At 33.9% G+C, this 13,189-nt stretch overlaps 1 protein-coding gene across 1 annotated transcript; it reads right to left on the bottom strand.

Annotated features, from left to right (window-relative positions):
• Positions 1-365: 365 nt before the first annotated feature.
• LOC123923673 (small glutamine-rich tetratricopeptide repeat-containing protein) lies at positions 366-11,218 on the bottom strand. The gene is made up of 10 exons (XM_045976382.1): positions 11,001-11,218; positions 10,599-10,825; positions 7,079-7,112; positions 6,348-6,481; positions 4,162-4,228; positions 3,821-3,920; positions 2,237-2,400; positions 1,760-1,806; positions 1,633-1,683; positions 366-1,128 (listed from the first exon to the last, which is right to left on the bottom strand). The coding sequence occupies exons 1-10, from the start codon at positions 11,077-11,079 to the stop codon at positions 778-780; spliced, it is 1,254 nt and encodes a 417-aa protein (XP_045832338.1). The 5' UTR covers positions 11,080-11,218; the 3' UTR covers positions 366-777.
• Between the last annotated feature and the right edge of the window lie 1,971 nt (positions 11,219-13,189).

Raw genomic sequence — 13,189 nt, 5'->3', positions numbered from 1 at the left:
ACCAAGATTTGACTTCAGTGTAAATTAGCCTTACACGTTTGAACTTTTAGTTTGTTTATGTTTCGCTTGTAGTCGATGTCTTTTTGGTATGTGGACTTCTATTAGTAATGAAATACGGAGTATTTTAGATCCTAACTTTGAATCTTATAGATACTCATGCCCAAGTTCTTATAATAAAAAGAAACATATAGCACTACTTCCATTTCTATTAGAACCTCCAATCATCTTTCCCTCTACCCAGAGGTTTTTCTGGTAGGGGTTGCAGATTTACAGCACTACTATGTTATCATAGAAACCAATTTCAAAATTATTAAATAAAAATTACTATACGGTAGAAGCTAAACCATATGACTTGTACGCCAACATCAGAATTTAATCGCAGGTTTAGAAAATAACTTAAATGGACTGTCAAATATGATCTGTTATGAAGTTTAGACAAGCACTCAAATGTGCGTTCCCCACATAATACCAAATTCTAGGTCAATATTTACCAAAAAACTAGAAGCATTATACCTTCCATGCTCTAACAGCCTCCCTATTCATTCAACTTGTAAATCTATCTTGGTCAGATCCACAAGAAATTTTGCATCACAGTATATACAAAACAGATTGCAATTAATAATCATCCAACTTAAGTCACAATAATGCGCTTTAGTAAACTACACATCCAAGCCGCAAGATATGTAACCTGTAAAAGTATGGTTGCCTCGGTGAAACGATAGTAACTCGAAGCTCTGTAATTGGAGAGTCTTTACAGCCTCAGAATGCTTAAATAGCTTAGTTTGGTGGCGTTCTATCATTCATTTGATCATGTGGTTGGCCAGGAGGTGCATTCCCTGAAAATATCCCCATCACATTTTGAAGGACACCACTTAGTTCCTGAGGGATTTGAACAGAGTTTAAATCAACATGGCCCCCAAATTGAATTCCGGGTTCGTCAGCTTCACTACTATTGCCATCTTCTTGACTTTCCTGAGGATGTGACCTCTGATACGCATTTGTGGCCGCCGTGAACATGCTTGCGAGGTTGCTGGGGTTAAATGGCATTGAGGCAAATGGAGGCGGAGCTGCATGGCTTCTTGATCCCCTTGCAGAATGGTTTTGGAATTCTTGAGATGATCTTGAATTCTTTAAAGAATAAAATGTTAGATTTTGATATACAAAGCAAATTGAAACAATGGAAAGAGCACATTGAAACAATGGAAAGAGCACAATGGAATGAGATAACAAGCTATATTGCATTCCAATACTACATGTTTGTTTCGAATATGAAAAGCAAATAGCTAGAGTGAATTCGTAGATTTAATTTGATACAGAAAGGTAAATGAACAATAATGCATAAAGTAATGGCTAACTAAGTGAAAACATTTGTACGACTCCTGTAAACTGTGGGGGTTGAAATGAAACAAAGCTGTGTGGAACAAAACAATAACCACTAGAACCAGATCATGTGTTACATAACATCTGCCAAAGGCTATCCATAATTGCTTTCCCACAATTTCTTCACCAAATAATTATTTTGCAAGAAAAAAGAGAAGACTCGTTAATTAGGACTGGTATGGTATGTATTCCAGACACACAGCATATATAATACCTAATTGTATTTAAAAGAAATGATAATGATAATAATACCTGATTGTGATCTGCATGATGTCCCTCTTCCATCAATTTATCCTCAGCTGCCTGTGATCAATAAGAGCATTATGACCACAGAAAAAGTAAATAGAGAAAAAATGGAAAACAGAAAAACAGAACAAACCCTCATATTTTCTTTAACAGACTCGTTGTTGGGATCCAATTGCAAGGCTGCAAATATATAGATTCATGTTAGAGATAAATAGCTTGAGTTCTTAAATTTAACGCATCCATATTCCAACCAGCTTTGATCTGATACTCATAACAGTATGATAAATCAGCAATGGTTTGAAATTCTTCACTTTCTAATAATAATTTTGATTAACACAGAATGATTTTTTGGTGAAAACAATTCTTTAATATTTCTTTTGACTAGAATGTTCAAAACATGCACCGGCAATTGTAGGAAACTCAAATAGCAAATAGAAGCTAATCAGTAGAAAAACCAGTTTTTATTAACATTGAATTAGGTGACATGCACCATTTTACCTTGATATGTAACACCAGATGACAATAGTCAACATTCTCAGGAGGAGTACCAGTAAATATGTCGAGCAGATTATAAAAACAAAAAACAAAAAAAATATAATACTTCACGGACCTTTTTTAAACCCTTTATCAATAGCATCTCTGTAGTTTCCTTGTGAATAATAAGCAAATCCCAGACGACTGTATCCCTTGCTGTAGTTCGGATCAATCTCGATAGATCTAAGACAATCTTGGATTGCCAATGTATATTTGTTAATTTGAGTATAAGCAGCTGCCCTGTAATATACATAGAAAAAATGTCACAAACACCGCTCCAATCAGTTAAATAAACAGGTCCCTGTGGTATTCTGAGCCAGACAATTGTCCACTCCAAAAACAATTCATAGGCGCACACACGGCACACACCAGAAAAAGAAAGATATGTTTTGTTGAATGAGAGAAAATGAGAGAGGCTATGGTGAAAACCATGTGTTTCAACTATATTGTGGTCTCTTTATGTAGACATAAAGCAATAGATGCAAATAATGGCAGGAATGTTTACAGTTCTTGTGGCAAGTGTGAGGTGAATTAAGTCCCACATTGGTTATAAAAGTCGAGGTTGAGCACTTTATAAGTGAGAGGACCCATAAACCTAATGCCTTAAGGTTTTGGGTTAAGATGTGGTGGTGTCCAACTCACTTGTATAGTTGCTCTGATCCCAATGTGGATGATCCCCTGGTTGCCCCCTCATGACCATACAACAGTATATTCTACTCCTAATCATATGATATTCTATATGAATTATATGATTGTATTTTACTTTCAACACATTTGAAACTAGAGAAATGCATATATACATGGGGAGTGGGGACCAGGGTCATGCGATCCACCATCACTCCATCTATCTCTTTTCTTTTTTGTATTTTTGGAGAAAAGGGACAGAATCAGCCTAAAACAAATATTCCAAATATCCCAAGTTTAAATCACCATTGAGGAGCCCTAGAACACTTAGTCTTTGGCCCGCACTACCTCCTACAGTGCATTTTTTTATTCTTACCACCTACACTCTTTTGCGCCTCTCTCCTGTTATTTTGGCCCTCTTGTCTTGTTTGAATAGATAGGTCCAAGAAACTTAGTTGCCAAGGTTGACAAGAAGGTAAACTCTATCATAATAGGGGAGCAAAGTGAAATTAAAGTGCTAGTTGGAGATGTGGAGGTAAAGGAAGAGCATAAACTTTCAGAGGATGATAATGAACTGAGTGACATTGATTTGGGATGATGAATGAAACCATAGTGTAGTTACATTATTTGTTCTTTTGAGGGATTGAACACTTGAACTTTGTATTCCTAAGTTTTTTTCTACACTCCATCAATGATAAATATTTAAAACCTTCTAGAATTTGTTTTTCACAATTATTTGGTAGAACATATTCGGTACAGCATAACAAAGAATACTTCTTAATAAAAAAAATTCCATCCCAAAAAATCTTAAAATTACCCTAAACAATGAAATTGTATCCCACAAAAAAAGGTGGAAGTTTCTGGTCAAAAGCATAACGCCTAACCCACAATTAGCACTTGCAATTAGTTATTTATTAAATATAAAGAAAACTTTTTTTTAGACAATTACATTCCACACTGAAACTACGCACACAAGGATATACTAAAAAAAGGATAGTAATGTATATTTGAGAAACAGTATAAACAAGTGGAATACCTGTTGCAGTAGTAAATAGCACTCTTTTCATATATCGCAATTGCACAAGTATACAACTCAATTGCATCATAGTATCGCTTGGATTGCATTGCCTTGTTACCTGAGTGAAAACCAAATTTCATGCATTAAATGGTCTTATGAAAATCCATCACTGAAGATACTCTTAAGAAAATCCATCACTAAATTGAAAGCTTTCATGTATAAAGACGTTTTTGCATACTTCAACTTTGAGCAGTGAAGGATCTTTTGTGTCGTGTATGCCGCAGTGTGAAGTAAGAGAGGGAGAAAGAGAGATTTCAAGGCAAAAGAAAGCTTCTTGAAGTCAAATTTGTTTATCGTACCTAGTGATTTTAGTGATTCAGACAAATTCTTCAAATTAAACTGCCGACACCCAGATCTTTCCATCTCCTACATAGAAGCAGACTACATCAGACTTAAACAGTTTTAGTAAAAAATTGGTTTTGATAAATCCATCAGCCAATCATGCTGATAGATCCATGTAGTCAACCCCAACTAGGCACTAATGACTAAATGCATGGCTAATGTTCAATTGAACAGAATTATCAGCAAGAAGATACATACAATAACAAGCAGCAGTTGTAGTAGTAGAAGAAATTATAATATGCATATCATCAACTACCTTGAGATACAAACTGACATGAGAATCTAATGGAATAAAATGGATAAAGGTACATTCATAGAATGAAAGCCATGTACTAAACTAGCATCTGACATAAGTTGAAGAAATGAAACACAAAATGGGACACAGTTCATTAATTTCTTCTCATTTTAATGCACAGATTAAACTTTCACCCAAGTAAAATGTAACACCGCGTTTTTCTAGTATTTCATAAATATTTATCTGTGACAGTGTGACTAATTTAAAAATTAGAAAACTAAATTTTAATTTTATAGTTATTAGATATATGACAAGAAACGGTGCCAGTAATTCAAATTTGAGTTTGGAATTCATGGAGTCCGAACTGTGTTGTGACTGGCAGGGCAGAATACATGGCTGGGGAGACCCAGATTTGGCCCATAAATGAAAAGTCTTCATTAACTAGTGCCTGATCCGATAGTTTGCAATATATATTCAACAACAGCATTTCTCTCTTTTTCTCTTCATGATTTAGAGCTCCTCGTGCCCTTCTTAAAGAAATTGCCTTGTTGATTTGGAAACTACAAGAGGTTTTAAGGGTGACACCACTAATAATAAGATTAGATAATTCCATGCATTGTATGTTTGATGTGGATGAAACTCTTTTTGGAGAATTCGATCATTTGGTTTGAAATTGATGTTGTGTGTTGGGTGTGTTGAAATGTTGTAAATGAACATACTTCATTTAAATGTTAATGTTTTATAATATTGTGCAAATTTTGAGTTGATGATAGACATGAACTAAACATATGACAAGTACGAATATGCATGATGATGTTTGTTATAATTACTACGTGAGTTGTGAGTTGAAGCATGTATGTTGGTTTGTGATTTGAAGTTGTTGGGTTTTTGTGGTTGAGATCTCTTGGAGGTGACTAAAACGACTGTAGCCAAGACTACCATGGACCCCAATGTTATTTGGAAAATTAATCTATTTGGCTAATACTCGTCCAGACATTGCCTTTCCCGTGAGTGTTGTAAGACAGTTCATGCACTCTCCTTCTTTATGAAGAACACCAAGAGGCAATCTACAAAATTTTGAGATATTTAAAGGCTTTGCTAGAAAAGGTCAATTTTTTGAAGAAAAAAAACTAGTGTGAGGATTGTATCTATCTTACTGCTGTCCAGACAGCGTCAATTACAGATAGAAAAGTCCACTTCAGGTTAGTGCGAAAATTTGATAACTTGCAGAAGAACAGGGGAGTGATGCAAAATTCGAATTTAGAGCAACAACTCAAGGAATTCGAGTCATACAGAAATTCAAGAGGACAGTAGAACTTCCATTGAAGCTATATTGTGACATCAACGATGCAATAAGTACCACCCACAATCCCATCCACTGTGATAAGACAAAGTACATTAAACTTGACTGCCACTTCATTGAAAAGAAATTGAAATCTAACAATAATTATCTGCTCACCCTTTATGCCCTCCATTGAACAATTAGCTAACAACCTATGTTCCTAACCAATAGCCTAGCAAGACAGAGTTTTGAACATTTGACAAGCAAAGTTAGGCATGATATGTATCTACGCACCAACTTGAGGAGGTGTAGAAGATACTGCAAATCTCCTTGATTGGGAAAATCAGTATTTGATTTAACTTTTAATACTGAAGATCGGTGTATATTTCTTTTTCTTTTTTTATACAACCAATCCATCAAGCAACATACTTCAATGTAATTCTTCTGTTTAAGCAGCACATATTCACCTGAATAGTACACAACAGTATTTTGCCTCTTAGTTTGTACATGTAGCTTACCCTACCAAGTGGAAAATGTTTTTGTTTGTTTGTTGTTGTAAAAGTTTAAATCACTATCATGATAAAAACCAAGCCATGTATGCATATTCATGATATATAATATCATACCATAAAACCATCATCGAATGAGCGAGATGCTTTCTCCAATCGCACAATGTCATCACCTCCATCAATATTGGTCCTGAAATACCGTTTTTTCTCCAGAACAGCAAAGAATTGTCCACACAGTTCATCTTTAGACACTGTTGTCAAAAGTTTCAAGAAAATATCAAGATAGTTCACCTTCTACGAAATACTACAAAAGTCAAATAAATCCAATATACCATTGGACTAGACCAAAGAGGAAGCCAACTACAGTGCAAAACAATTATGGTAAAAAATATCATGCTATGTACAATATTCTGAAATTTTAACCATTCATAATCAGATAAAGCATAAATAATATAATATATTAAGAAATTGTTTTTCAAAATACATTACAAAATTTTAATATTTTGACCCCCAAAAGTACCACCAACCAATGGAAATGTTAGGTTGAGAAAACTTGTCATGCAAACAAACAGAAAATGGTTTACAGTATTTACTAATATCTGTAGCAATGTTTGTCAAACCGGTCCAAACACTACTAGAGCATGCGCATGGTACAACAAATAAATGATTATTTTTGTAACATTTAAGCAAATAAATGAGTTTAAATATTACAAACTATAAACTTTTCCAGCAAGAAACGTCCACTCGGTTAGAAGCTTGAGATGATAAATGACAAAAATTCTCGGCAATACATTATTATTTATGATCGCTCAAATTTCAAATAAAATAAAGGGAACAGATTTGCCTACCGGAAATGTGAGGGTCCAGCATCCAATCTTCATCCTAATGAAGACACATTGTGAGATAAATCAGAGCCAAAAAATCAAAACTTCAATACAATTTGAAATTGGTGTGATAGAGTAATGTACTTCTAGAACCGTGAAAACAGTATAGACAAATCATACTAAGCTTAAGGTGAGAGAGTTGGATACCTACCAAAAATTTCATTATGTCCTTATTATATCTTAGAAGTGTTTCCATGATTCATTATTTTTTTCCTTATTTAAAAAGGATTTCATAGTCTAGTATGAATACAATTGAAAATTGGACTAATGCCTTCTAAAAGGAAACTATACAATCTATCTAATAATACATTGATTCTTATGCATTCATAACCAAATCAGGAACTAAAGGAAACAATATACATACAGATGTACACATCAACTCTTCCCCTCAAGTTGGTGCATAGATATCGCACATGCCAACTTGGACATAACTGAATCAAATGGAACAGTATGGACTGCATGGGTCATCTATCGGCTAGCTGATTAGTTCTGTTAATATAGGGTATCTTGTCAGCATTTAGTTTAACTTATCCTTGATTTAGTTGCTGCCAAATTCAACATGCTTAGTCTGAACATGTTGCACTAGAGTGTTTGTAATCTCAATTGCTGTCGAGTTATCACAAAAAGGTGACATAGGTTTTCCGAACCGAACCCGAGTTCAATTAGAAGAACGATCATCCATATAAGCTTCATAGTCACATGATGAAGAGCACAATATAGCGGCTAAAAGTCTCGTTAAATAGCAGCTATGGCATAGTAAAATTTTAACAAATAACTAATTCCGCGATACACGATCTAGTACAAAGTGTTGTCAAACAGTGGCTATAACACTATAAGCGTAGCTATATTCAAACAAACCATTAATTTTTGCAATCCACAATTGACAACATCGGCTTCTACACTAGACAATGACACTACATTTTGTTTCTTCTCCAAGTCACCAAATTTCCCCCATAAATAATAAATACCTGATGCAGACTTTCTGTCTAGTTTAGACCCAGTAAAGTCAGAATTTGTCTAACCAACCATGTTACGTGACCTAATTTTGAGAACATTATACCCTTGCCATTAGAAACAATTGAAACATCCTCCTCAGTCATGGTATGGAAAGCGGAAACTAAGAGGCTGTATCTAATGGGTGGCTACGGTTCTGCTAAGTGAAAGATAGCAGCAGAATATTTTTTTTCCCAAAGTTGTGATAATTTGAAAACATGGCTGAATAACTTTTTTCCATATATCTCAAGAATATTTAGAGTACAGACTCCACTATTCTAATAAGGACAATAATACAAGAAGCTAATTAATAATACATTGATTTTAAATATAGCCACTATTTGTAGAGTTAAGGTGTACAGCTGTCTACAAATAGGCTTATCATAGCATTGCATTGCATTTTATAGTGTTATCAATAGAGGATTGCGGGAAATAGCAAAACGCCAAAAACCAGTCATGTGAAATAGCATATAGTGTTGCAGGCAAATAACAGAAGCCGCATAGTGGTTGAAACACGTCAATTTTATAAAATGATAGGCATGTTCCACCGACTCTTTAGTTTTTCAATTTTCACAATCGGTCATGTTTGGCACAAATGCAGATTCTTCAGTTTTATTATTATAAAAAGCCCTAAAATTCTCGCTTTTTCCGCTATTGCCGCTATATCAGCTGGCAGAAACTGGAATAAGCTATTGCCCTAATAGCGAAACTAGGATAGTGTCACGGTTTTCATAGCGGATTTTGATTAATCCGCTATGCTATAGTGCTGTTTGACAACATTGATTTTATAACATATATTACACACTATACAAATATTATATATTACACACTATCACAGATTCTTCGGTTTAATTATTGTAAAAAGCCCTAAAATTCTCATTTTTTCCCACTATCGCCGCTATATCAGCTGGCTGAAACTGGAATACGCTATTGCCCTAATGGCGAAACTAGGATAGTGTCACAATTTTCGTAACAGAATTTGATGAATCCTTTATGCTATAGCGCTGCTATCGCCGATTCCCCACTATTTGACAACATTGATGTTATAACATATATTACACACCATATAAATATTATACTACACACTATCGCAGATTCTTCGGTTTTATTATGGTAAAAAGCCCTGAAATTTTCTCGTTTTTTCCGCTATTACCGCTATATCAGCTGGCAGAAACTGGAATACGCAATTGCCCTAATAGAAAAACTAGGATAGTGTCGTGGTTTTTGTAGTGGATTTTGATGAATCCGCTATGCTATACTATAGCGCTGCTATCGCCGATTCCCCACTATTTGACAACATTGATTTTATAACATATATTACACACTATATAAAAATTATATTGCACAATATTGCAGATTCTTCGGTTTTATTAATATAAAAAGCCCTAAAATTCTCATTTTTCCACTATTGCCGCTATATCAGCTGGCAGAAACTGTAATAGCGACCACTATTGCCCTAATAGCAAAACTAGGATAGTGTTGTGGATTTTGTAGTGGATTTTGATGAATCCACTATGCTATAGTGCTGCTATCGCTGATTCACCACTATTTGGCAACATTGATTTTATAACATATGTTACACACCATATAAATATTATATTCTATTATTCAAAGTTTGTTCTCTCGTTTCCTACTGCTCAACTTAAATTCCTATAATTTCAACAGTAAAACTATTTAGTAGAATAAAAATCACATGTGAAAAAAGACATTGCATAATTGAAGGATTGGGTACATACATGGTAAAACACGCAGTCCCTGTTCTTTTTCTTTCTTGGGTACAGCCAACACAATGTCAGTGTGCCCTATACATATGCTTTTACTTTTTAAAAATTTCAATATCCTAAATAGCTATCCCATCTTCAAAGGTAACGCTTATTTCTATAAATATTCTCTCATTAAATAACGATTGAAGGGCTCCATTATAACCGCTAAAAAGTTAGCATGTGTATAACAAAAATATTTATTCTACTATTACATTGTTACCAAAAGATAGGTACTGCTGCAATCATCATTTTCCACATTTAACGAAACCATTTTCAAAACATGATTTAGTTGGACACTATAGTTATAGAGATAGCCCTTACATTGTCATTAAACATCAAATAGTAGCAGCAGAACTAGAAGTTATACTACTACATATTTACGATTTACCCCTATAGCATGCTCACCAGTTTCAATCATGAAGAACAATTCAAGGAAAAACATGAAGACAGAAGAACAAAAACAAGCTTTAATCAACCAAACAAGTATGAGAAAACACATTGGCTCATCAAATCCATCAAATGTCATGGCAGCTTCTAGGGTGGACCGTAGTCCACAAGTCAATTATTACTCGCAATCAAATGTCATGTTAGATTTTAGTATATTCAACGGTAATCTACCCGTCACCAACGGTCCACCCTAGACACAAACATAAACAATCGACATATGCCACGAGTAAACTATCATAATGATAAATTGAAAAAAAAACAAAAGGAAAGTAAGAATTAACCATGGATTTCGACGCATCATCAGCAGCACTCGGTGCAGAACTTGAAGCTTTCACAGAATCTGACTTACTTCTATCACAGTGCTTGTTTGAATCAAATGACTTGAAAATGTCAATCAATGAATCAGGATCACCAGTTCCAGAAGATGAACTGTTAATCTTAAAAGCCTCTACCAAACACTCCTTAGCAACTTCAATCCCTTCAGCATCAACACCATGGCTAGGTTCAACTATTCCACACAAACCAAAACCAAAATCAAAATCTATTACTGTTCATTGCAATATTAATAACAATAAATCAGCCAAACCAACAAAATTTGCAGCTAAAAATAAAATCAAGCAACAAAACTATAAATTTGAACCTCAAATGCGAAAGGGAGAGTAATGAGAGAGAAATGTACGAACCATGGTTGAGGAAATGGAGGAAAGAACGAACTATGCGACGAGAGAGAGGGGAATCGGTGGTGATGCGATTGTGAGACATGATGAGTGCGGGAATTGAAGAAGAAGAACCCTAGATTATGAAAGTGTTCATGTATTATTCTTGGAGTTTATATATAATATGATGATTCTAGAAAGTTCGTAGGACAAAGCTGATAATTGTTGGTTGAAAATTTGATTTGAATTTTGATAATTGTTGGGGTTTTGATAATTGTTGGAGTTTTGATAATAGTTGGGATTTTGAGAAATTGTTGGGATAATTAGAAGAATTGTTGGGATCCATTTCACTAAAAAAAAATTAAAACTTCAAAAGAAAAACTAATTAGAAAGATAATAATAGATTAAGATAGTGAAAAACTTGGTTTTTTTTCTGTGTCCAAATGAAATGAACCAAGTCTCTATTTGTAGAGGAAAAAAAATCACGAATTTTGGTAAAAAAATAAAAAAATAAAAAAATAATTTGCAATGAGATAATTGAGTTCAAAGGATAAAAATCATAAAAATCCAGCGAACCAATCAGCAGCTGACAAGTGACAGACTCAACATGTTGAATAATTTCATCATCTCCCTCCTCCACATCACATTAAACATTCCACTACAATGGTTTCAACATGTTGATTATCATTCAACACCCTAAATCCAACACCATTGTAAGTAGTTTAAGTGTAGTAGTAAATTTGTCAAAAGATTATTTATGTTTTTTTTCTTAGTTATTTTTGCAATCGATGATATTATAGGGTGATAGAAATAAGAATTTTAATTTTTTTAATGGTAAATTAAAGGGTGTGCTAATTAGTGTTCTTATGGTACTACTACTTAATGAACTAAAAATGTAAGTTTTAACATGATGTTATCTAAATGGAAATGTCTTCTACTATTTAATCATATATAACATGAAATATGATTAAATAGTAACACAATTTTTAGGTCTCTATCTTAAATGTCATGCTATGTTCACTTTCCTTATGCACCAAATGATTAACATGATATATATACGTCCTTAAATGAATACTAGGCACCTTTATTATGCTTCCTAAGTGTTTCTCATGCTCCTAATTGCGTGATTAATTGATTATTATTGTTCTTCTTAGTTCTTACCCATGCCATTCATGATTTTTAACCACTCATTTCCGTTAGTTGTCTGTGTGTGCGTTTGCGAAGCCAAGATATAGTTGGTTGTCATGTTATTGAGGTTCCTTTTTTTAAAAAGTTTTTGCATGGTCTAGGTAGAATACACTTATCCTTTGGTAGGTGATCCAAGATCTACTAGGAATTATTTTAAGTTGAGCTTTGTGATTTCGCCCTTTTTTTTTGTCGGTTATAATGGAGTTATAGATGATCGAATCTAAGACCTCCTGCATATTACCCAAACATTTCACCACTAGACCAAACTCAGTGTCAAGTGGTAAATTCACTGAACTTAAACTCACATAATTGTGAGATCCTGTGTTTGAACCCGGGTCACGACGTTCGATCTAACAATTTCGACATTTTTTGTCAGTTGGGCTAGGACTTATGAGAGACTAATTTCGCCCATCTATTCTCTTTAAATAAAAACATGTTTGTAATTCTAGAACGACAAAGGATGAAAGGAATAACAATCGAATAAGTTATTGACTATGCTATCATAATGTATTCAATATTGATATTTATATATTGATATTGGCCTTTTATATTTACTCAATTGTCATTTTGTAGTTCTCTCAATTTTTCTTCAAAACTTTCATGAGGTGATATAATTTATTAATGTGATATTCAATTTTCATGTCCAAGGTGAATTATTTAGCTTACCCTTGATTCTAAGTTCGATCTCTGACTTAGAGATGTGGTCGCGTTAAAACTCTTAAGGAGAGTTTGTCGTCCATTTAAATTTTACAAGGTTCGACTGATTAGTTTCTACAGTTACACACATAGATTATCCAATTTACTCAAACAAAAACCAAAAAGTTGAAAATTCGAATTAAAGATTTCATTCGATCTCACTTCTCCTAATTAGAGATTTCATTCGATCTCACTTGTTCGGACTAATTTTTGATATTTATAATTTCAAAGAAAAGTAACATTGTCTATAAGACTTTGATGCCACGTCAATAATATTGATGCTCCCTCAACTATAAATTTCGGAGGAAATAGGGAGGGGACAACTAAATTAT

Source organism: Trifolium pratense, linkage group LG1 (assembly GCF_020283565.1).
Source record: "Trifolium pratense cultivar HEN17-A07 linkage group LG1, ARS_RC_1.1, whole genome shotgun sequence".
Classification (NCBI taxonomy): domain Eukaryota; kingdom Viridiplantae; phylum Streptophyta; class Magnoliopsida; order Fabales; family Fabaceae; genus Trifolium; species Trifolium pratense.
This window is presented reverse-complemented; position numbering and strand designations above follow the sequence as displayed.